We start from the raw sequence: 25765 nt of genomic DNA on the forward strand, positions 1-25765 counted from the left end.
ATGAAGTCTTTGACTCACTGTGCATAGTTCGAAAGCTCTGATTTATACGGTCATGACTTGGTGTACTACAAATATCCCATCTAGTATTTGAGGTGACATACCTTGGGTCACAAACTTGCTAATTTGATCAAGTCTCCTACTGGACACTCAAAATAGGAACCCTTGAAAAACCATGGAGAGAAAAATTAAGTCAGCTCTTAATTTCCACTCATCACAAAAGAAAAAACACCACTACTACAGCACATTTTGAGCTATCAACTACTGAATATGGATTTTAAAAACTTTTATTAAGTACAGTAGCCACTGCTAGAAAACAACAGCTACTGCCCAGGACCACCACAGAAGCTCTGTGTGCCACAAATTTCTTCAGAATAAATACTGGAAAACCGGGCAGATTAGATTCTACATTTGGGTGTTTACATCTAAAAATTCCAATTATATCTCTGACAGTAAGTTTTCATTAACTATCCTCTTCCCTTTACTCCCTGGTGCCCAGGATGTTAGCCTCCCTCCAGGGCATGTTTCCATGCCACCTTCTTTTAAAATATTCATGATATTAACCAAGGACAGTCAAATTCAGCACAATGTAAGAAACACTGTAACAGGTAGTGAGAGAGCTGCAGGCGAGTGCCGCTGCGCTGGATTTTCAAGCAGTGTTTTCTTTGTATTTCATTTAATGTTTCATTTACATGCAAGCCCAAACAGAAAGCCAATCAGCTTTGTGCATGGAAAGTGATTACATTTTAATTATGAAGCAGTTAAAATATGATGGGGTGGGGGGGGGGAGGAGAGGAAAAAACTCACTTGCTGTGTAATAAAGTAGCTTTATCAGACTTTAAACTGGAAAGACAAATAATATCATACCATTGGTAAAAAAATTAAAAGTAACAAAACCTACATTCAGTTTTACCAAAATGTAAAATCAAAGACTGGTGGGAGACCAAGGTTTTCCAGCAGAGCTATTGAGTGATTTGAAATGTTGAGAGACCCCCCCCCCAACCTTCCCCTTCCCACCCTCCTTCCTGGCTTGTTTTGCAGTGATGAGGAAACCCCCCCCCCCAAGAATTTCTAAATCCACATGTGAACGACAAAATACAGTATATCTACCAACATCTGGATTAGGTAGGTCATCTCTGAAAGGCTCACTGCCAGGAAAGGCTCCTTGCCTTTGTTCCCTTTAAGGAATATACAATCATGGATTTTTTTTTCTGTTTAGTTCTTTTTTTTTTTTTAAACCAGGTCACACACTAAGCGCTTTATCATGCTGCCATTGACACCGATGTACTCAGTCCTTAAAATAATCACATGGAGATTTCTTTTAAAAGATGTGTCCGTGCCAGCCCCTCCGTGTCCCAGTGTACACTGAGGTAGTTCAGTAGGAGGTACAGCCTCTGGAATAAGCAATGTCTCTTCCGTCGGACTTCTCTAGATGTGTTTGCTTGACAGCATTAAGGCCACCTGTGTTTCAGTTTGTTTTTCAGTGCTGAGAGTTCAAAGTCCTTTTTTTTATATATATATTTATATATATTCTTTTTTATTTAAAATTTTTTTGTGTTGTCACAGGGCCTATTTACCCACCTGGGTGTGAATGGTTCCCAGCATTGTGGGTGGTACATTAAGGATCTCCATTTTGGCACCTTAAAGTTAATAGCTGTTTTATTTAAAAAAAAAAAAAAAAAAAAAAAAAATAAAAAAAAAATAAACATAACACACACGCAACCCAAACTTCTGAAAAGTTTCTACTTCTGGCTATTTGGCTCACTCCTTGCCATAGATGGTGTGTCCATATTAACTGTTAGGATAATGCCTTCTCGTTCTTCGCTTTTAATTCGTTTCAGTTCAGGCTGCTCTAGTTGGTCTCCATTTTGACGCTTTGTTGGAAGGGATGCAGACACAGATGCATGGGTAGCTAGCATATGTAAAGGGCTGGAGGCAACTGCAATGAAAAAAAAGCATAAGGTCAAATATAGGACCTAAATGAAATGTGTGTCCCTCACAATGTTTTGGAGCACAATACAACTCTTTTTTAGCCCTAGCAGATTCTTCAGTCAGAACAAGCCTTTATTATACTACAGCACCACAAACCATCACCCTCTAGGACCTAAGGTTTTTCTTCTATTTCATCAGTCCTCCCCTGCAGACCAGTCTTCATCATGGATGTGTGATGTGGATAGTGGAAAAGTTTGTTCCTTAAATAAATGAAGTAATTAAAAACTGTATTTACACTCAGGTTCCCTTTATCAGATGCATTATTACATTTTGTTTAAAGATCAGAAACCATACAGTACGATATATGCAATAATAGGGGAAATCGAGAGGAAGGGCAAAAACACATCATTGTACTTAATAAAAGGTTCATTCATTGAACATTGTTTACTAACATCGCTTGGTTAGGTGGCCTGTGATTTTGTGAGTCAAGTTTATTGATGATCAAAACAAACAAACAAAAAAAGCTGTGTGGACTTTGGATTGTAAAATACATTTATCCTTTTACTTGGAAGGGATTAAAGTATGTACTAGAAGACACATTTGGCAGAGGAAAAATGTTTGTATGAGTGTACAGACCCAGATCATTAACTCTACAGGCTGAAGTTACCACCACCAAATATAAAACCTTCCATGTCAGGTACTTCAGATCATAAGAGTTTAGTGGCTTGAAGGGAGCTCATAACATTTGCTATTTCAAGACAAAGCAGGTGTCTTTATCCAGGGCAATCTCTCATCAAGGGGAACAAAAAGGCTGAGCAGAGATGACACCACTTTCTAAATAGTGATAAGCACCAAGGGGGAAATTCTCCAATTAGTAAATTGTCTTCAATTATGAACAAATTGAATGGCCTAATGGTAGAGCTGCTGCCTCTGCACCCAGAAATGCCAGAGCTGCTCCTTATGACCTTGGGCAAATCACTTAATCTTTCAGTGTACCTGTATACTCGTATATGCAAACTGGGATGTATCTAAAACATAACTAGTCTCCTCTTGTGTTCTTTTGATACTGGAATACTGGCTATGTTCAAGAAAGAAGATCCCAAGCAGAATGTTCTAAGCACAAATCTTTATTCAAAACAAGTACCCAACATGGTCTATGTTTTGCCCACTTTGGGTGCCTCAGGTGTATAATGCAAAAAATAAAATAAAACAAACAGAACACAATCATGCAAAGTACATCAAAGATAAAAACAAATTCAGCACACACAGAACATGAGAGAGCTAGGCAAGAAATCATGTGCACTAACAAAGATAATTATGTTTAAAAACAGCATATATCCATACAAATGTTAATATTGTAAAACCATGTATAAATAACACTTGTGGTAACCACTGGACTTTGCTTGCAACTTATTTTCAACAAAACAAAAAAATGAACACACATTTCAGAATGCATGCATAAAACTAACCAACTAAAATGGGTACAAAATATCTTGAATCACACAGAGCAACTATACAAATACTTAGAAAGCAAAAATAGCTAAACAAAACTTACATATGGAGGAGAATCATATTTTGAGGAGTGATGTGGTGCAGTGGATGGAGCTACAGCCTCAGCACCCTGGGGTTGTGGGTTCAAACCCTGTGCTGCTCCTTGTGACCCTGGGCAAGTCACTCAGTTCTCCATAGCCCCAGGTATGTTAGATAGATTGTGAGCCCACCGGGACAGATAGGGAAAATACTCGAGTACCTGATTGTAAAACCGCTTAGATAACCTTGATAGGCGGTATATAAAAACCTAATAAACTTGAAACTACTTGTTGACACTCCTACATTCAAAGATTATTTTTTGTTCAATAAGTAGTTTAGCTACATCTCCTCCTCTCCTAGATTGATTGTAATAAAAAAAAGTGTTGCAGAGTATTCTCACCAGTAAAACTGGGATGCAAGTCTTTTTAGCACTCATTGTGGTATGCAATGCTATGATTTCTTTTTAAATCACTTAAACATAAGCTATATCTGATCCACAAATACAATATAATATGGGTTTAGGGGTACAGATAAGAGTAGAGGTAGATTATAGGGATGGGATTAGAGGTAAGTTACAAAATTAATCAGGGACCACTGTTCAGGCACTAGGCCTGATGGGCCGCCGCGGGAGCGGACCGCTGAGCAAGATGGACCTCTGGTCTGACTCAGCGGGGGCAACTTCTTATGTTCTTATGAGCCACTGACTGTACACTAGATATTTTTAATAAGTGCTAGCAAAAGGTCACTGTGGTTACCATAGGTGTTACTTACAAATGGTTTTACAATATTGAATGGTACACACTTGTCCACTTGTATAAAAGTCTCAATTATCTGACCTTCACTAATCTGACAGACCCAGGGGAGTGCAGTGTTATTCTTTCCTTCTCCTTAGTACTGCGGCCTGCTCATTTTTTTACCTCTCCAAAGCCCTGCTCATTCTCTTCCTCTCTCCCACCCCCTTTAGCCAGCACTCCAGTATTTTCTGGGCCCATATCATGCCTACACGAACCTTGGAAATACAAAGGCTCTAGATGTAGAAATTCTGTATTTAGGTTGACAAAATGGGTGACACTGACAACAAGTAATTTCTTATCTTCCAGAATAACATTTTCAGATGGGTTAATTTTGTGTGTTCCATAACATTTACAGGAACGAACCTCACTCTTAAATCAGGGTACATTGCCCAGAGATTATCTCAGATGTACTGTTAATGCTCATCTCAACACTTGTCATTGTGCCAAAAATCAGCCTCCTTCAGAAGTTTGTGTAACATTTACAAGGTGCATATACAGTACACTGATATGTTGCACGTTACAAAAATTACTAAAGGAAGCTGTTTTAAACACAATGAAAGGGTTGAGATGAGCATTAACCGTATACCAGTCTACCATGATCTCTGATTAGAAAACACTTCCAAAGAACATCAATATACCTCCTATTGGGGAAGCAGAACAAGCTGGCCTGTTTACAAACTCCTAGGCAGAAAACATACCCTAGCAGAACACACCCCTATCACCTGACCTTTCATTTTCCCACAACAGCACAAAAGGGGCTCGGGGATCCTACCACTTCTCCCCTTCATGCACACAACATATGTAAAGACAAACACAAACACAAAGGCCAATTCTATAAAAGCACATACATATATTTAGGAATCCGACAGAAGCCTATTCTTTAAAGGAAGGTAAGCTGCCTAAATATCCCTTCTAAAGCCTATTTTTCCCTGAACATCTTGCACAACAGTTTCCTCATTTTCTTGCTCCTCATGCTGACCTCACCTTTCGGCCTCCAACCCATCATAGGCAGCCAGTAACCCAACTGTTTGGGGAGGCTCAGATGGTTGGGTCTAAGGTGGAATGGGGTGTGGTGGGGCAAGTTAAAATCTGCATGGGTGGGAGGGGAGGCCCAACACCTAAATAAACAGTAAAGGTACACTAGGGGCATTTTTGAACACAGCAAGGAAGGATTAAAACCGGACAGATACCAGACGACTGGAAGATAGCAAACGTCATCCCAATATTCAAAAAAGGATCAAGGGGAGAACCGGGCAACTATAGACCTGTGAGTCTTACATCGGTCCCTGGGAAGATGGTTGAAGCACTAATTAAGGATAGCATAGTCCAACACCTGGATACTCATGATCTGATGAGAGCCAGTCAACATGGCTTCAGGAAGGGGAAGTCCTGTTTGATGAATCTACTTCAATTCTTTGAGATGGTGAACAAACATATCGATAGCGGAAAAACGGTGGATATAATATACTTGGACTTCCAGAAAGCGTTCAACAAAGTTCCACACGAAAGACTTCTCAGAAAATTACAAAGCCACGGAATAGAAGAGTATATAATGAGATGGATAAACAAATGGCTGGAGAATAGAATGTAGAGGGTGTGCATAAACGGGAAGTTATCAGACTGGGAAAAAGTAACTAGGCACAGGGCTCGGTTCTTGGGCCCATCTTATTTAATATTTTTATAAAAGACCTGGAAGAAGAAATGACCAGTAAAATCATCAAGTTTGCAGATGACACCAAGCTAAGTCGGGCAATCAGGTCACAAAAGGATAGCAAAGAGCTCCAGAGAGATTTGAACCAACTAGAAAGATGGGCAGAAAACTGGCAGATGAAGTTTAATATAGAGAAATGCAAAGTGATGCACCTGGGCAGAAAAAACAAGGAGCATGAATATAAAATGTTAGGTGTAAAATTGGAAAAGTACGAGCAAGAAAAGGACCCGGGGATACTAATAGACAGGACCCTGAAACAGTCGGCTCAATGCGCAGCGGCAGCTAAGAAGGCAAACAGGATGTTGGGCATGATAAAGAAGGGAATCATGAGTAGATCAGAGGATGTCATAATGCCGCTCTATAGAGCAATGGTCAGACCACACTTGGAATTCTGTGTCCAGCACTGGTCTCCCTACTTAAAGAAGGATATAGCAATACTAGAGAGGGTGCAGAGGAGAGCGACGAAGCTAGTTAAAAATATGGAGAACTTGAGCTACAATGAACGCCTCAGAAAACTGGGATTGTTCACCCTCGAGAAGAGAAGAATGCGCGGGGATCTGATAGAGACTTTTAAAATACTAAAAGGAATCAACAAAATAGAGCAAGAAACAACGTTATTCACGTTGTCAAATGTGACTTGGACAAGAGATCATGGACTGAAACTGAAGGGAGACAGGACCAGGACAAATGTCAGAAAATACTGTTTCACACAGCGAGTGGTGGACGCCTGGAACGCACTCCCGGAAGAGGTTGTGGCGGAAACTACCATTCTAGGATTTAGGGGCAAGTTGGATGCACATCTTCTTGTAAGACACATTGAGGGATACGAGTGACCAAGGTCCTCGACGGGGAACACCTAGCTGAGCCTCCGCGGGTGCGGACCACCGGTCTAGATGGACTCAAGGTCTGATCTGGTGCGGGCATTTCTTATGTTCTTATGATCCCTTCACTGTGTCTCTGGTATAGAACCACCAGCTACTTCCTCCTATTATCTCTTTTTCTGATGGTATTTCACACCGAATACCATTCTAGGGAATTATATGCCAAAAAATTCTAAATGCGCACCAAAATAAAGTACAACATATTCAGAATAGCATTTGAAGTATTCTGGTAATATTCGCAGGTACTTTTAACACTTGCCTAGCAGTCAGTTCTAGCTCCACAGTCCATCACCATCCTGTTGGCCATGTGAACAGTAGCATCCAGCAGCACTTCTAATAGAAATCTTGTGATTACCAGCAACCATAAAGTGATGGTCCTTGAAGTCCACAGGAAGGTCAGGTTTTTAGGATATAAGTTATAATGCTTCATAGTGTGACCTTACCTTGAGTACTGCGTTCAGTTCTAGTCACCTTATCTCAAAAAAGGTTCAAAAATTCAAAGCAGAGCGACCAATATGATGGGATGGAATTCCTCTCATATGAGGAAAGACTAAAGAGGTTATGGTTCTTCAGCTTGGAAAAGAGGCAGCTGAGGGAAGATGTGATTGAAATCTACAAAATCCTAAGTGGTGTAGAAAAGGTACAAGTGGATCGATTTTTTACTCATCAAAAATTACAAAGTCTAGGAGACACTCAAAGTTACAGGGAAATGCTTTTAAAACCAATAGAAATAAATTTTTTTCACAGAGGATGTGGTAAGAGTGGTTAATATAGCTGTTTTTTTTTTTTTTTTTTTTTAAAAAGGTTTGGACAAGTTCTCTGAGGAAAAGTCCATGGTCTGCTATTGAGAGACACAGGGGAAACCACTTCCTGCCCTGGATCGGTAGCATGGAATGTTGCTACTATTTGGGGTTTTGTCAGGCATTTGTGACCTGGATTGGCCACCATGAAGAAAGGCTACTGGGCTAGATGGACCATTGGTCTAACCCAGGGTTAGGCAATTCTGGTCCTCGACAGCTGGAGCCAGGTTAGATTTTCAGGATATCCACAATAAATATGTATGAGATGGATTTGCATGCACTGCCTCCTTGAGATGCAAATCTATCTCATGCATATTTATTGTGGACATCCTGAAAACCTGACCTGGCTCCGGCTCTCGAGGACTAGAATTGCCTACCCCTGGTCTAACCCAGTAAGGCTATTCTTGTGTTCTTATGACTGGAGAAGACAAAGCCGGCTCTAATCAAGCTTTGTACAATTGTTTTAGATTTTGGAATGCTCAGTTCTGTATTTCTGTTCACTTTGCTTGCTATAAAAGACAACTCTTGAGGATGAACATGCAGTAGATAAATACGAATGGTTCCTTTGCTCAGTTTTGTATTTCAGTTCACACTGTCTTGCTATGTTGTAGAAAACAACTCGAGTGAGGATGATCACACAGAAGATAAATACGGTTTTGTATTTCTGTTCACACTGTTAAATACAGATACCCTATGCCTGTTTTATGTGGATAAACTATGTTTTCTGAGGGGTTACCATTGTTTTCCATATTATCTGACTTTTCACTTATCTAACAATAGATCTGTCTCGTTTACATCTGATAATTGAGACTTTTCTGTAATAATTTTTATGATTATCATGATTTCATTTTGTCATATTCCCTCCCACTAGGGGATTATATGAATAAAGTTTATTTCTCACTAGAATGAGTCTCCCTGAATCTGGATATAAGAGTTCAAACCAGCTTCCTTTGGCTGGTAAGGGATCCTTCATTAGTTGAGACTGGTCACCTGTTTCTACCAGCAGTGCACTCTCTTTAGAGTTCTGCATCTTAAATGAAATAACCTTTATATTCCAACAGAAATAAGTCAGCAGTGGCTTTTTTCCTGCCACTGCTCAGCCAGTTTATTATCAGCAACTCACAATTAACCTGCTTTTAAATCAGCATGGATAAACCGTCTAATCCAAAACAGAAGCGGTGATCAGACGCATGGGGTAACTGCTCCTCCACACGACTACTAACTATCAGATTTTGAGGAGACTTCGGGTGATTTTTCAACTTTCCTGCAGTTAGCCACTACCTCATATGTGTGCAACTATGACTCCCCCGAAAATTAATAAAGGTGATGCCTCACTTAATGCTCCCACGAGCGGCAAACAGCCAAAAACAGACTCGGGATCACCGGACAAGATGGCGCCAAAATCAGAGGACCCGCATCAGGATCTTCTGCTCAAAGAAATTAGAGCAGTTAAACAAATCGTGCAAGCGCAAGTTGCAGAAACAAAACTTGTTCGGGAAGAAATTGAGTCGCTCAACTCACAATTTGTGGATGCCCGACATCGCATCAATGCACTCGAAGCACACACTTCCACCTTACAAACGAAAATGTCGTTGGTAGACAAACATGACAAGCTCATTTCATCCTTACAACGCGATTTTGAAGATTTATCTAATCGTAGTTGGCGATCGAACATCAGAATTATTGGCCTGCCTGAAACTTCGCAAGGCCCAGATGTGGCTGCGTTCCTGGCTGATTCCTGCCTAAAACCCTGGGCATATCTTTTGAAGTCTCGCTAGAAATAGAGCGGGCTCACCGTGTACCATCCAAGCTTGCTGCACATATCAAGACACCAAGGCCCATTGTTGCTAAGTTGCTTCGATTTCAACATGCCCTGCAACTCATCAATGCCTCAAAATCACATCCACATCTATCAGGGCAAAAGGTTTTACATTGTACCAGATCTGGCTAAAGCTACTGCACTTCGGAGGAAAGCGTTTCTTTCACATCGTCAGGGGCTGAAAGATGTCGGCACCAAATATGGCTTAATGTACCCGGCCAAGATGAGGGTGACATACAACAACCGCACCACCACCTACTTGGATCCGGAGGATCTCAGCTCATTTCTGGACTCTTTAAAAATGCAATGATACTGTCCCCTAACTGCTTTTTTGCTCTATGAGCTTTTGAGGCTTTTGTCTGCCTTATTCACCTGCATTCTCCTGTTGAGACATAAGTTCTTGTTTGTGTGGTAGTGCTGTTCCGGTTGCTCCTAGCGCTCACCATCTGTTCCATCAGGAACACCCATATACTGTTACATACTATATACACTGGTATGGCTCTGTATTATGCTATGCTATGTGTTTCTCTACCTTGTGTGTCCCTTTTTCCTCTTCTCTCTTTTCACTTTTTCTTCAGGAGTGGTCTTTATTCTACTGTATATTATCATGCTTATGTACTGAATTGCTGCATAGGTATTCTAGCAATGGTTTCTTATACTGTTATTAATGTCTGATTTGCATATCATTTCATATAATGTTAATGGGCTGAATCATCCCATCAAACGGAAAAAGGTTGCTAATTATCTTTAAGGTAAACATCCAGATGTCATATTTCTACAGGAGACTCACCTTCCCTCTGCGTCAGCTACTAAACTGAACATTAAAGGTTATTCTTCCCATTATTTTTCACCGGCGGCTCCTCATAAAAAGAATGGGGTTTCCACTCTTTTCAATGATAAACTGCCGCTCACTATTCTCTCGCATGCTGCTGACTCAGAGGGAAGATGGTGCCTGATTCACGCTGTGTTGTGCTCATCGGAGTATGTTTTTCTCAATATATATGCTCCCGTTCTAGACCATCCAGAATTTTTTAGAGATCTTCAAACTCTATTACTCCCTTATTCAACTTGCTCAATTATAATTGGAGGTGACTTTAACCAACTACAGGATCTCTTCATAGATAGATCCTCCTCTTGTAAACCATCCAAATCTAAATCCCATCAAGAACTCCTCAATCTCAAGACTAATTACTCCCTTATAGATCCCTGGCATATATTACATCCTAAGGGCAGGGAATATTCACACTTTTCTCACCCACATAATACCTATTCCAGAATAGATTATTTTTTGATCTCTTCCTCTTTAATTCATTCTTTATCTAATGCTCTCATACACTCTATCACCCTCACCGATCATGCAGCTATTTCTATACATCTTACCATATCTCCACCCACATCTAATACTCCTTCGTGGAGATTAATAATCATCTGATTGAGACATTTAAGTACGTCACTGGTCGTGTCGAGGTGGAAAACGATATATTCTTTCCCAAGGGACCCTCGGTCACAAGGGGGCACCCGCTCAAACTCAGAGGGGGGAAATTTAGTGGTGACACCAGGAAGTATTTCTTCACGGAAAGGGTGGTAGATCACTGGAACAAACTTCCGGTGCAGGTGATCAAGGCCACCAGCGTGCTCGATTTTAAGAATAAATGGGACATCCACGTGGGATCCCTATGAGGGTCAAGTTAAGGGACTAGGTCACTAGCACTCAGACTCAATGGGGTGGGTCAATAGAGTGGGAAGACTTGATGGGCTGTGGCCCTTTTCTGCCGTCATCTTTCTATGTTTCTATCTGCTCCTGGATGACGAGATCTCTATTAAGGTGTGATTATTCACGATCAAATTCTTTGAACATAATTCTCATGATCCTGAGATTTGCCCTGCCATAGTCTGGGAAGCGTATAAGGCCTCCTTAAGGGGGGAACTCATCAAATTGGCAGCATGGAAAAAGAAAACCCAACTCCAAAAAGAAAAACACTTAGAACAATCCATTAAATTATTGGAACTCCAGCACATGTCTGCCCATATAAAAGATCCCTCATTCTATCAACAAATTCTTAAACTTAAATACGAGTACAACTCTATTGTCTCCTTAACAGCTAGAAAAGACTTATTTTTGCATGCTTCGGGGCACTACATGGGGGATAATGTCATGGGGAAACCTTTAGCCCATTATCTTAAACGCAAATCGAAAAAGCTCTATATATCGGCTATTCATGACTCTTCAGGACAAATTGTTACTAAAACAGATAAGATCGCTACAGAATTTGAACGCTTCTATACTACATTATATGGCTCTGACTTCTCTGAATCCAAGACAGATGTTGACTCTTTTCTGGCAAACATAGAACATTCCTCGTTAGATGAAGCCACTAAAAATGAATTAGACGTCCCTGTCTCGGCTTCAGAGATATCACGAGCTATCTCCTCTTTAGCCAATAACAAAGCGCCCGGACCTGATGGGTTCACTAATGAATTTTTCAAGAAATTTCATGATCTTTTGGCTCCTCATATGCTTACATATTATAATTTTCTTCATCAATCTCCTGATAAACAGTTTAATTTTGCGGACGCCATGATAGTTGGTTTTCCTAAGCCCGAGAGAGACCCCACTCAAATTAAAAACTACAGACCAATCTCCCTTCTGAATCTTGACTATAAGATTCTGGCCAAGATCCTGTCCTTGCGACTCAACAAAGTAGTATCCACTCTCATTCATAATGATCAGGTCGGTTTCATTAAAAACAGATACATTGGTGATAATCTTCGTCTCTTTCATCATATTAATACTCATGTTAAATCGCTTCATGATCCCATGGTCGGTTTGGCCATAGATGCGGAAAAAGCATTTGATCGGGTTGAGTGTCCCTTCCTACTACGAGCTCTTCATTGGTATAACTTTGGCCCTTATTTCCTCCAATGGATCAAAACGCTATACTGGCAACCTTCTTCTCACATCTTGATTAACAATTCTCTGTCCAATAAGATCTTTCTCCATAGAGGTACCCGGCAAGGCTGTCCTCTTTCCCCTTTATTGTTCAATTTAGCTCTAGAGCCTCTACTTGCCTCTATTCGTCAGAACTCAATTATTCAGGGTGTCTCATCCCAGTCCAGACAAATTAAACTAGCTGCATACGCTGATGATATTCTTCTTTTTATACGAGACCCTTGCTCCTCCCTTCCGGCTCTCATATCCTTGGTCAAGGAGTACTCCCTGCTCTCGGGATACTTAGTTAATTGGGAAAAATCTAACATATTTCCGTTAAACGATCTCATCACTCCATCAGAGTTGTTTCATTTTCCGTTTCAATGGTCATATGATCTTATCAAATACTTGGGCATATTGATTCATAAAGATCCCTCTTATGTCTTGGAGCTTAATATGAATAGGATCAAGAAATTGATCACTCAAGCGACTTCACAATGGTCTCCTTTGTATCTCTCTTGGTGGGGCAGAATAGCCTCCGTCAAGATGACTCTAGCGCCCCAAATTACTTATATTTTGTATATGCTTCCTTCCTATTGTCATAAATCATTATATCAATGGATTAATACTTCTATATCCAATTTCATTTGGAAAGATAAGAAACCTTGCATTGCTTTGAGCAAGCTGAAAGCTTCCAAATCTTGCGGAGGCATGAATCTCCCCGATTTCCACCTTTACCACACTGCCTCTCTAGCACACTATGGGGCTCATTAGCTCCAAAGACCTCTACCTTTGAATCCTCCAGCTTGGTTAGAAATGGAAAATTTCATATGCTCACCTTTTCCATTATCCATACTTTGTACCATGACCTTACCTAAGCGACTGAAATCATACACATTGGTGAGCGCAACACAGCTAGCTCTTCGTCATCTAGACACTGCAGCTGATGTTTCATTATTTGATAACCTAGACATGTCCTTATGGCAGAACCCCAAACTTAAACATAATGGTAAACCTTTCTCTTGGAAGAAATGGCAAAATGTGGGTATTTGGTCGGTAGAACAATTGAGAAATTCTGAATCGTTCATACCTTTTTCTGAATTATCTTCTACATACCCCGCATTACTCAAGTGTTATTCCCAATGGATTTTGTTGACATCCACTATAGCACAATCCTCCTTTACCTCTCACGATGACACAACCCTCAAATCTGTTCACCGTTGGTACGCATGTGTTTTAATGGGAGGTAAGGCTATCTCCACCTTCTATCACATATTATGAGATCATCGCTTTACTTTTTCTCCACACTCCATGAAGCACTGGGATGTGATGCTTTCTATTCCTCTACAGGATATTAACTGGGAACTTTTATGGTCTGCGACAAATAGACCCTTGCTGTCGTCAAGAATCTCACAGTCCATGTTTTTTCTCATGTGGCATGCAGTTTGGACTCCGTTTCGCATGTGGAAAGCTAATCTCAAATCAGATCCCAAATGCATTGCTTGGATATTGATGGTATCTTAGATCATATGTTGTTTCACTGTACCCAAGTCCGCTCGTTTTGGACCAGCATTTGGCCCACTATCAAAAAGATTACTTCCTGTTCATCAGAACTCGTTTTTGATATGATTATTGTCAGATCTCAACACTCGAGTTTTACTAACTCCACCTGCCCCAGTAAATTGATTGATGCCATGTTTGTTATAGCTATCATGCATATTTTAAAGAATTGGAAGTCAGCCCCTCTACTAGATTACACATTCTGGTGGAACTCACTACATTCTGGTGGAACTCACTATGTCTGTATCACAAGTACGAATCCTATGCCTATGAAAAACGCTATATTTATTCACTCACTATACATTCATCTTCTCATTTTTCTCCTTGGAAATTCTTGGATACTTATATACACTCCAGATAGTTTGACCACTCCTGCACAGTACTTTTAAAGGTTGATATACTTTTTATTCTCAGCACTGCTTGATTTCCCTTCTCTTTCCCTTATACCCTCTTTCTTTTCTCTTCCCTTCCTCCTTATGTTTCTATACCTCCCCTGAATTTTTCCTCTTATCGTTATGATTCTCTGATTTGGCTCAGGGGCTATGAATATGACGGAATGTACATTACTATGTGGCCTTGTCTATACTGTTCCCTTAACGTTTTGTACTTTTCCTGCATTTATATTTTGTATTGCTGTTTTATTCCCCAAAATCTTAATAAAAATTTTGACCTTAAAAAAAAAATAGTAACTTTTCAGAACAATTACACTTCCTTCTTCAGCATGTCTCTCCTTTGTTTCAAGTTTCTTTATTTTTGATATACCCTCTATCAAAACAAGTGTCTAAACGGTGTACAATATAAAAAGATTGCAAAAAACAATTAAAAAAATAAAAGCATGTCCTCAACTTCATTCTAAGAGTCCCTGCCCCTGGGAAACTTTTCCCTTTGTCAGGCTTTACTGCCCCTGAGAAACTTAAGAAACCCTTTCAGGCTTTCACCACCACTGGGAAGCTTTTCCCCTTGCCGTGCTTCAACTGCCCCTGTGAAGCTTTCCAGGCTTCATACAGAGCACCTTTTTTCCCCTTTGTCAGCAGGGCAATTGGTTCCCCCGACTATTTGCCTTGCTGCTCATCAGCAACAGCTGGAAAAGACTACTGTGCACTTAGCCCCTTCTCTAAGGTTTAATGCATTGTGGACATGTAGTTCACTTCAATAAATCTCTTGTAGCTTTTTAAAGGGCTAAGATGGGTTACTAATTATCTTTACTGTAGAATTAAGCAATGCAGGATTGCTTATCACAATAAGCATGATCATATTTATGCTGTGTTTACATGGTGTAATTATCTTTATTGTTAGTACACAGGATTTCTTGCTTCCATCCCTCACATTCCCTGTGTTTTGAGTTATTTATATTTTATATACTTTGCATGATCATTTTATATTTTTATTATTGTTTTTAGTACTATATTCCTGAGGAAGCCCACTGTGGGCAACACATGGATCATGTCAGGTACTTGTTTTTAATAAAGAATTGTCTTTAGAATATTCTGTTTGGGGATCTGCTTTCTTGTGCATTGGTTTGGTGCATATCTGAACAGCTTCACTGTTGCGCGTTGGACACTGGCTATTTTCTCCTGGAAGAGGAAGGGAAGGGATTTTGAATTTAGCTCACAGTTTTAGTTATAGCACTAGGCAAGTTACATTCAACTGCAGTAGATGCTTTGTCCTGTCCCCAGAGAGGTTACAATTGAAGTCTGTACATGAGGCAATGGAGGATTATGTGACTTTCCCCTTGTTCTTAGCCAGGAAAGCTTGGTTCAAAACCCCTTTCCCCAGCTTTGGTTGGGAAACTGACTGTGGTTTCTCCACTATTTCTATGAGAGTAGGATCGTTATTGATTTTACCTGGATCCAAAAAAAAAAAAAAAAGAGGAAGGTACTTAAGCCTCAGAGTAGTAGGTTCTCCTTTGCTAACAACTCAAATACTTCCTAAAGAAAGAGGCTGGGTCAGATATGATGCTTTTTATTAAAGAGCACCAAAAGACCTTTAAATCCCTCTTCCTATCTCCAACGATATTCTCATCATGGCATGACAGAAAATCTAATCTAATCTTCTATTTCTGCATCGCACTAGGCAGGCTCAAGGTGACTTACAAAGAGAAGAGAGAGGAATGGAGAAGGGAGGGGAGAGAAAGAGGAGGAGAAAGGGAATTTTTGGGCAGGGGAAGATCTGAGAAGTTTAAGTGTCAGAGGTTAGTTTCATGTTTTTTTCCGGAATGTGGTGTAATTGGGTTCTGTTCTGGTCGTTTCAGTGAGGTCATTCCAGGTTTTCACTCCTAGGAAGGTAAGCATGGAGTGAAAAAATTGCTTGTATTGGAGATTCTTTGTTGACGGAAGATTTAGTAATATCCTGTTAAGGTAGACCATGCCTTTGAAAAGAGTTGGATGAGTGGAGCAGTTGAGTTTCCGTGAATTATTTGGTATAAGATGCATGAAGTTTTAAATTTTATTTGTGATGGGATGGGATGGGTAATCAGTGAAGTTGCCTGACGAAGGCTGATATCGAGTCTTATTTTTTCAGGTTGAAAATTAGTCTTGCAGCTGTGTTTTGTATGAATTGCATTTTATGGATCAGTGCGCTGTTGATTCCCATGTAGGATCTAAAGGCATTCAATGTCATTCAAAATCATCATAGGTCACTGACCATGTTCTTTCTGGACTAATGTCCCCCTTGCCTAAAGTGATCAAAGCTGTGCAGCCCTATCCTAAGGAAGAAAATCCTTGATTTTATACTATGTTTTGCATCTACTAGCCCTTAAAAAACTGATAAGAAATTATGCAGAAAGAGCAGAGTGTTCTGAAAATATTTTCTGCCCTAAATATCAAGAGCATGGCGAAATGAGATCCCTTTGAGAGCAGATCAATCAAGAGTGATAAGAAAGCTGCTGTTTCTCAAATAAAAGGAGCTTTTTGGACTCTCTATATTAAAAAAACTTTATGTACTGAATACATAATAGGGTGAGGGGGTTCTCCCATATTCTTATCTGTTCATCTCTAAGTACCCTGTGAATGGGCACTGTTATAACCTTCTTGAGTGTGGAAAATCAAGGAACTGGAGAATATCCATTATTTTTTGCCCTGGAGTCCTCCTTTGTCTGTGATTTGAATGGATCTGAATTGAACTTGAAGCTATACATTGTGGCCTGCCAGATGCGCCACCAAAATGACTGGTTTAGAGATATTTTGCATTTCTCCTTCACAGCAGCGGAGACATCGTTGCTGCAACCTCTATATTTTAGTAGCTTGCTCCACAGACCCTCTGCAATTTTTTTTACTCCGAATTCAGACCTTCCCCCTTTATTGTTGCTTTGTAAGGCTTGGCGCCTGTTTTGTGGCCTGCTGCAGGTTCCGTCAGACACGTCAGTTTTGCTACCGATTTGGGGTAATCCTTTGTTCCCTCCACAAGGCCGTTTACTGGGGAAAAAAAGGTTATATTGGTGCGCTGGTTGGAGGCATCGCCCTTGACTTTGCAACATTGGAAGGCTGCCATTATTCAGCTCTTGCAGGTGGAGTGCCAGATGGTATCTAACAGAGAGTCTCACGAAGGGTGGCACCTCCAAGATGTTTGTCACCATTTTGAGATTTCCTAACGCCAGCTGCCTGTAGCTATTTACTTAATTTGTAACTAGGTTTATCAAGCTTCTCTCTTCTTTAATTTTTTTTTTTTTAAATCATTTGCTATTGTATATCGAGTAGAGGTAATGAGACTACTTTGTACTGGTACCACTCTAGCTCTTGAAGGGTTGGGGTTTTTCTATTGTTGTATGATTCTCTCTTTCTCTTTGTCTTGTTGGAACCACCGGTTCCTATTGTTTCTCATTTTCATGTACAATAAAGATGTTTGGAATAAAATAAATCAATAAAGGAGAGACCTTAAAAGAAGTCTGTCTCCTTTCATGGTAAGGTATTGGATCTGAAGGTAAGCCCACAGAGTCCCCTTCCTCAGATGCTTATAGTCAGAACACCATTTCAGTCCCAGAAAAAAAAAGAAAAGAAAATCAACCAAATCACTCCATGGGTGAGGTCTGGGTCTGAGCCTGCCTAGACCTCAACATTTCAGTGGAGGCATACTTCAGTTGAAGGCAACTAGACACAGATGTTTTCATGTATTCTGGGAATGTTTTCTCTCCCAGTGTACTGGAAGAGGATACTACTGCAGAAGATATCAATTCTGAGGCCGTTTGAGGTATTGGTACTGAATTTCCTATAGGAATGGCATAGATATCATGGATTAGCTTGAAGATCATCTGCATTGGCATCGACACTACTGAAAACATTCAGCAATTATCTATTCCAGCATCTGTCTTCCTGTTGAGATTTTCCTCAATGTGTGCTGATGCTAAGATCACAAATGATGGCCTCATTTCATGTCCCTGGAGGCTGCCATGGCCCCATTGACATTATGATGAGCAGTTCTCCAGGTGAAATCATTTCAAAAGGTATAATAATAGTTGGTATATATGTGCTCTTGATAATGTGCTCCAAAGGGCTAAGATATTGATACCCAACTTAGAGAAACTTGGCACTGAACGTTTCAAATCTTTCTTAGGACAGGACTCAGCTAATACCCAGTCTTCATGGGCTCTATCAACACTTGATGTTGAGTGTGATCAATGTACACTCAATGCTGATCCATCTTCATCTTCTGGTGCAGCCCTTGGCCCCTTCCTCTGAAGCAGATACTAGACAGTTTAGATGCATTGAGGATTTTCTAACATTTTCTACTTGAACAACTGCCTCATCATCCACAACACCTCAACCAGACAAAGGAAAACTCACACCCCATTCTCATACCCCCCAATTAAAGAGATCAAATGGAAAAAACTATATGATGGCCTACTAGCCACTCAAGCAGCCAAACTAGACAACCAAATCGCCAAACTACTGACAGCATCCCTAGACTACAAAACTTTTAGAAAAGAAATAAAGACCATACTATTCAAGAAATCCCTGGAAAAAAATAACACCGCAAGTATCAAACACCGCCTCTCACTAAAGCCAACTACCCTAAACAAATAACTATACTCATTTCTTACTCTCCTTGAAAATGACCAAATCTCTTTTTGGTAAGATCTTGTTGTAATACTTCCTTGATAAAAATTGTAATCCGCCTTGAACTGCAAGGTAATGGCGGAATATAAATCCCTAATGTAATGTAATGTAATTGTTCTTCATAACCCCAAATCTTTTATTCATTTGAGAACAAAGGTGACAATGAGAGGGTTTATGACTGGGCACAATACACTGCAAGCACCAGTTATGAGTATCCCCACAGAATGTGCTTCTATTGTACCACCTGCACTTGATAAAGGCTCTGGAGAATTTTCGTCAGAGATATATAACTGAAAGAATTAGCTGTAGCAAAATTAAACAATGCAAGTTTGAAAACAGATCCATTCAGGAACTCCTAAACCCCAAAAAAGACAAAACAAATTCAGAAAAAAAAGCCACACCTTAGAAATGTCCTAATACGAAGAAAAAAATTAAGGGGGTATAGTAGGAAGTTTACCTAAATTTCTTGTAAAAAATTATGGCATTAGAGTCAGTGTTCCCGCTAAGCTGCGTTGGCCTGCGCTCACGCACAAAATATTACATCGCAGCGCAAAGTTTCTCTTCACAGCGCACACACGCGTCGGTAAGGTAAGGGGACGCATTGGGGGGATTGCACTTCCCCACAATTGCCATGCTTCGGTTCCTCTTCTTCCTTCCTTCCTCCCCCCCCCCCCCCCCCGCGGGACCCTGCGGCACCATCAACTCTTACTCCCTCTAATGTCGGCCCTGCAGCTCCAGACTTCCTCGCACCTTCTCCCCTCCCCCTTTGGATCGCTATTATTTTAAATGTTATAGCCGCGGAGCTGTATCCATCAGTGGAGATGTCTAACCTCGGCCTGCCCCGGAACTCTTACTGCAGCAGCCGCCCGTCTAGGCAGGAACAGGAAGTCACTGTTGCAGTAAGAGTTCCGGGGCAGGCCGAGGTTAGACATCTCCACTGATGGATACAGCTCCGCGGCTATAACATTTAAAATAATAGCGATCCAAAGGGGGAGGGGAGAAGGTGCGAGGAAGTCTGGAGCTGCAGGGCCGACATTAGAGGGAGTAAGAGTTGATGGTGCTGCAGGGTCCCGGGGGGGGGGGGGAGGAAGGAAGGAAGAAGAGGAACCGAAGCATGGCAATTGTGGGGAAGTGCAGAGCTGCAGGGAAGAGTGTTGCGGTACCCAGCTGGAGGGAGAAGGAAGATGAGGGAGGGAATTAAAGGAGAGGCCAGGGCTTGGAGCGTAGGAGGAAGGTATGCCAGTCTAAGGGAAAAGGAAGGGGGAGATGTGAGAGCATGGAGGGGGAGCGAAAGATGGAAGAAAAGGAAAGGAGAGAGATGCCAGAGAATCAGGGAAGGGGAGATACCAGACTATGAGGAGAGGTGTGGGAGAGGGAAGGCGAGGAGAGAGATGCCAGACCAATGGGGTGAAAGGAGAGATGGAAGGGGGAGGCATACAGTTTCTGGAAGGGGCATAGAAGGAGAGAAGATGCCATATAGGGGAAGAGAGACGGCAGACAGTGGATGGAAGGAAGAGAGTTACAAGAAGATGAGGAAAGGAGAAACCACAGAAGACAAAGGTAGAAAAAAATTTCTATTTATTTATTGCTTTAGGAGACATGTGTCACTGTTTCTGTGAAGCATTGTATGCAGAGTCCAGCTTCTTGCTGGTTCAATTTAACCTTTGTCTATGTATTTTTATTTTATCCCCCCTTTTACAAAACTGTGAAGCGTTTTTAGCACCAGCCTTGGTGGTAGCAGCTCTGATGCTCAGAATTTTATGAGCATCAGAGCTGTTACCTCCGTAGCTAAAATCCACACTACAGTTTTGTAAAAGAGGGAGGGGTTAGTTTGTGATTACATATTCCTTACTAGGCGAAGGTGTTTTCTGTGTTCTGTGTGTTCGAAAGACATGGTTTTCTGTTAGGATTGACGGTGTAGGATTGATCTGTGCTGGTCTGGCTTGTTTAGTTTTACAATGGGTGTATTGATGTACTGCTCACTGCAATATGTAAGATGCTGCCTTTTCCTAGGTACTCATGTGTGACGTGTGGTTTGTTACTAAAAATCATGTTTTTCTTACAGATGGGGGGGGGGGTGCCAAAAAATGATGGGCCCCGGATGTTACATATGCTAGGTACGCCACTGTATGTAAAGATACCAGAAAGCTGGCGTAGCAAAAACTTCTAAGTTTTGAGTATTTAACCCTCCCACAATCTCACGGGCACTCGTTTCAAGTTTATTGAGATTTTGATTTAAACGCAATATCAAATATTTTCAATGCGTATAACAAAAATAAATTTGGGGAAATAAATAAAACCATTTGAACCAGTGTTCCCGCTAAGCTGCGCTGGCGTGCGCTGGCGCACAAAATATTACATCGCAGCGCACACGTTTCTCGTCACAGCGCACGATCGGAAGAGGCGTACGGCAGATGGCAGGGCGGCGAGAGGAGAATCGGGCGAGTTGGCTCATAACTTGCTGGCGCCCGATATTTTTGGCTCACGGTGAAAAAAGTTTGCTCACAACACCCGCCCGCTTAGAGGGAACACTGATTAGAGTACACACAAAAGATACATTTACTGGTACAATCTGTTACTTCTTTAATCTGGCCCTGTACATTTGGCCTTATATTAGCTATGCCTGAAATCTTGCCACAGGTTCTTAAAGTCTGGAAGTTATTTGTTCATAACACAGGCCAACAACAAAAAAATTTCTTGGTACCTTGTTTGTTTGTTTTTTTTTTTGGGGGGGGGGGTTTAAACATGTTCCTGAGGTTATTTGGGGCTCTGATTCAGAAAATTGCATTGGATAGACCGCATCAGCTCTAGTTTCTTAGATATGGTTAAATTTATTTATTTTTTACTGCTATTTAAAAGATCTCTTCTGTAGAATCGGGATTTCATAAGCTTTCTTCTTTGAATGGGAAATTTATGTATTTAAATTGCCCACTTTTTTTTATGTATAATGACCTTGGTTTTACAACTATTTGTCTACTTCCTTTCCTATAATGCACATTGGCATAAGAACATAAGAACATAAGCAGTGCCTCCGCTGGGTCAGACCACAGGTCCATCCCGCCCAGCAGTCCGCTCCCGCGGCGGCCCAAAACAGGTCAAGACCTGTCTGAATCATCAGAAGGGGCTCCCTTGCCACCTTGGTTTCCCATTTAAGTCCTGCCTTCCTATCGAAGTCCTAGCCCTCCGGTCTTGCACATGCACGACCAGGTTAGTTTATACTCATTACCTGATTTACTTCCTATACTTGTGTTACCTCCCAGCTCCTCCCTCAGTATCCCACGATCCCTTTATCCCTCAGGAATCCATCCAATCCCTGTTTGAATCCTTGTACCGTATTCTGTCTGATCACTTCCTCCGGTAGCGCATTCCAAGTGTCCACTACCCTTTGGGTGAAAAAAAACTTCCTTGCATTTGTTTTGAACCTATCTCCCTTCAGTTTCTCAGAATGTCCCCTCGTATTTGCTGTCCCCTTCAGTCTAAAGAATCTGTCCCTATCCACCTTCTCTATGCCCCTCATGATCTTGAAAGTCTCTATCATATCTCCCCTGAGCCTCCTTTTCTCCAGAGAGAAGAGCCCCAGCCTATCCAGCCTCTCGGCATATGAGCAGTGTTCCAGCCCTCTTACCAATTTCGTTGCTCTCCTTTGGACTCTCTCAAGTACCGCCATGTCCTTCCTGAGGTGCGGCGACCAATACTGAACGCAGTACTCCAGATGTGGACGTACCATCGCTCGATACAAAGGCATGATGACTTCCCGTGTTCTGGTTGCTATGCCCTTCTTTATGATGCCCAGCATCCTGTTGGCTTTTTTCGAGGCTGCTGCGCACTGTGCAGATGGCTTCAGTGATGCATCCACCAGCACACCCAAGTCTCTCTTGAGTCTGCTGTCTCCCAACAATACCCCCCCTAATTTGTAGCTGAACAACGGGTTCTTTTTCCCTATATGCATGACCTTGCATTTGTCCACGTTGAAGCGCATTTGCCATTTGTTTGCCCAGTCTTCCAGCTTGTCCAGGTCCCTTTGTAGGTCCTCACACTCCTCCCTGGTCGTAACTCTGCCGCACAGTTTGGTATCGTCTGCGAATTTTATAACCTCGCACTTTGCTTCCTTTTCCAGGTCATTGATGAATATGTTGAAGAGTAAAGGCCCCAGCACCGATCCCTGTGGCACACCGCTCGTGACTCCCCGCCAGTCAGAATATTGACCCTTTACTCCAACCCTCTGCAGTCTTCCCGACAACCAGTGCTTGATCCATCTGTGCACATCCCCTCCCACCCCGTGGTTCCACAGCTTCTTAAGTAGCCTTTCATGTGGCACCTTGTCGAAAGCCTTTTGAAAGTCGAGGTAAATGATGTCTATGGGCTCCCCATTGTCCACCCGACTGCTTATTCCCTCAAAGAAGTACAGAAGGTTCGTTAGGCACGACCTTCCCTTACAGAATCCGTGCTGGCTTGTTCTCAGTAGGCCATTTCTCTCGATGTGCTCGCAAATGCCGTCCTTGATCATAGCTTCAACAATCTTCCCTATAATTGAAGTCAGGCTCACCGGCCTGTAGTTCCCGGGGTCACCCCTCGATCCTTTCTTGAAGATGGGTGTGACATTTGCCAATTTCCAGTCCTCCGGCACCTCACCAGTTTTCAAGGATAGGTTGCAAACATGTTGTATTGTGCCCGCTATTTCCTGTCTTAGTTCCTTCAGAACCCTTGGATGGATCCCGTCCGGGCCCGGTGATTTGCCGCATTTTAACCTGTCTATCTGTTTGAGGACATCCTCCCTACTTACCTCTATGTGCTCTAATTTTTCAGTCTGTTCCCCACTCATGAGTTCCTCTGAGTCTGGTATATTAGATTTGTCTTCGCTCGTGAAAACCGACGAGAAGAACGTGTTCAACCTCTCAGCTACCTCTTTATCCTCCTTAATCACTCCCTTCCTGTCCCCATCGTCCAACGGCCCTACTTCCTCTCTCGCTGGTCGCTTCCCCTTAACGTAACCGAAGAATGCCTTGAAGTTTTTCGCCTCCTTGGCCAGCCCCTCTTCGTATTTCCCTTTTGCTTTTCTAACCTCCCGGTGGCATTCCTTTTGGCATTTCCTGTGCGCCTGGTGATTTTCCTCTGTTGGGTCCTTTTTCCATCTCCGGAAAGATACTTTTTTGTCCTTTATCGCCCTCTTAACTTCTATTGACATCCAAACCGGGTCCTTTGATCGCTTGTTCTTGCAGCCTTTCCTGAAGTTGGGGACGTACATTCTCTGTGCTTCTTGCAGGGTGTCCCTGAATAGGGTCCAGGCGCTTCCCACAGTCTCCATCCTAAAGATGTTTCTGAGCTTCCTCCCCACCATTTCCCTCATAGCAACGTAATTCCCTTTCTTGAAGTTCAGCGCAGTTGTTGCGGTCCTCCTAACTATGGGTGTCCCTCTTTCTAATGTGAATCTGATCGTGTTGTGATCACTGTTGCCTAGTGGTCCTCCCACTTCTACCCCTCTTGCAGGCCCCCCTAATCCGTTTAGGATGAGGTCAAGAGTAGTACCCCCTCGCGTCGGTTCTTTGACTAGTTGCTCCATGAAGCAGTCCTTCACAGCTTCTACAAATCCTATCTCCCTATTGCAGTTGGAGTGACCCGTACTCCAGTCTATCCCTGGGTAGTTGAAGTCCCCCATCACTGTTACATTTCCAGTCCTGCACTCCTGTCTCAATTCCGCTTCCAAGTCGTGTCCGACTCCCTCTGGTGTACCAGGTGGTCGATAGTACAGCCCCAGTTTTATGCCCGCACCCTTGTTTCCCGGTAATTTGACCCACATCGACTCCAGCCCCTCTGCCTTCGTTGCCATATCCATCCCGACCGAGTGGATAGAGTCCTTTATATATAGTGCTATGCCTCCCCCCTTTTTGTGGGTCCTGTCCCTCCTATAGAGCTTGTACCCCGGCAGCGCTACATCCCATTGATTTTCCTCTGTCCACCAGGTTTCTACAATTCCAATTATATCCAAGTCCTCCCCATTTGCCATGACTTCTAGTTCACCCATCTTGGCCGTGAGGCTTCTTGCATTTGCGTATAAGCACCGCAGGTCCCGTCATTTTTCTCCCAACTCTGCATTTACTTGGGCCACTTGCCCTTGGATTTCGGGCAGTTTTCCCGCTCTCTGTGTTTCTGCTTTACCCTCAGCCTTTACCCTCTTAGCTTTCAGCTTCCCCACATTCCTGCCACCCCACTTTCCCGCTTTTCCTCTGGGATTTCTAGCCCTACCGGCCCCCTCCTGGGCTATCATCCCTTGAGTCTCTGTTTGATCCCCCTCGCCTTGTGGTGCCTCTATATTACCCTCGGCTTTCGCCCTAATGCCACCCAGTCCCCCTGTGTCCACAAGCCCCTTAGTCTTCTCCCAGCAAGCTCCCATTTCCTGATGTTTCCCTCGCTGTCTGATTTGGAGATCTTCCGGTCCCCCTGTTTCCTCCCTGCAGTCAGCCCGTTCAGCATCTGTTCTGGATACTGTTGTCCGAAGCGTCAACATCAGATCAGCTGTCGGCTTTCCCCCTCTCCTCAGTTTAAAGCCCTCTCGATCTCCTTCCTCAAATTGGTTGCCAGTAGTCTGGTTCCCGCTGTGCTCAGGTGCAGGCCGTCCCGCCGGTAGAGCTTGTTCTTTCCCCAGAAGGACGTCCAGTTCCTCACAAAGCTGAAGCCCTCCTCCTGGCACCATCTCCTCAACCATGCATTCACAGCTTGGAGGTCTGCCTGCCTCTTTGCATCTGCTCTCGGTACAGGCAGGA

The 25765-nt window shown here is 42.3% G+C and overlaps 1 protein-coding gene across 5 annotated transcripts in view; it reads right to left on the reverse strand.

The window, feature by feature from the left end:
• Positions 1-268: 268 nt before the first annotated feature.
• The window catches only part of FOXK2 (forkhead box K2), a 183679-nt gene continuing 158182 nt past the window's right edge, over positions 269-25765 (reverse strand). For 3 of the 5 annotated variants that reach the window (XM_033961707.1, XM_033961710.1, XM_033961709.1), the window contains one exon: positions 1705-1936. In XM_033961707.1, the coding sequence (XP_033817598.1) occupies positions 1840-1936 (97 nt within the window). In that variant the 3' untranslated portion in view covers positions 1705-1839. Of the gene's footprint in view, positions 1937-25765 lie in introns of all 5 variants that reach the window. The other 2 variants (XM_033961708.1, XR_004540935.1) reach the window with 2 other exon arrangements.

This window comes from Geotrypetes seraphini, chromosome 10 (genome assembly GCF_902459505.1).
Source record: "Geotrypetes seraphini chromosome 10, aGeoSer1.1, whole genome shotgun sequence".
NCBI classification, from domain to species: Eukaryota; Metazoa; Chordata; class Amphibia; order Gymnophiona; family Dermophiidae; genus Geotrypetes; species Geotrypetes seraphini.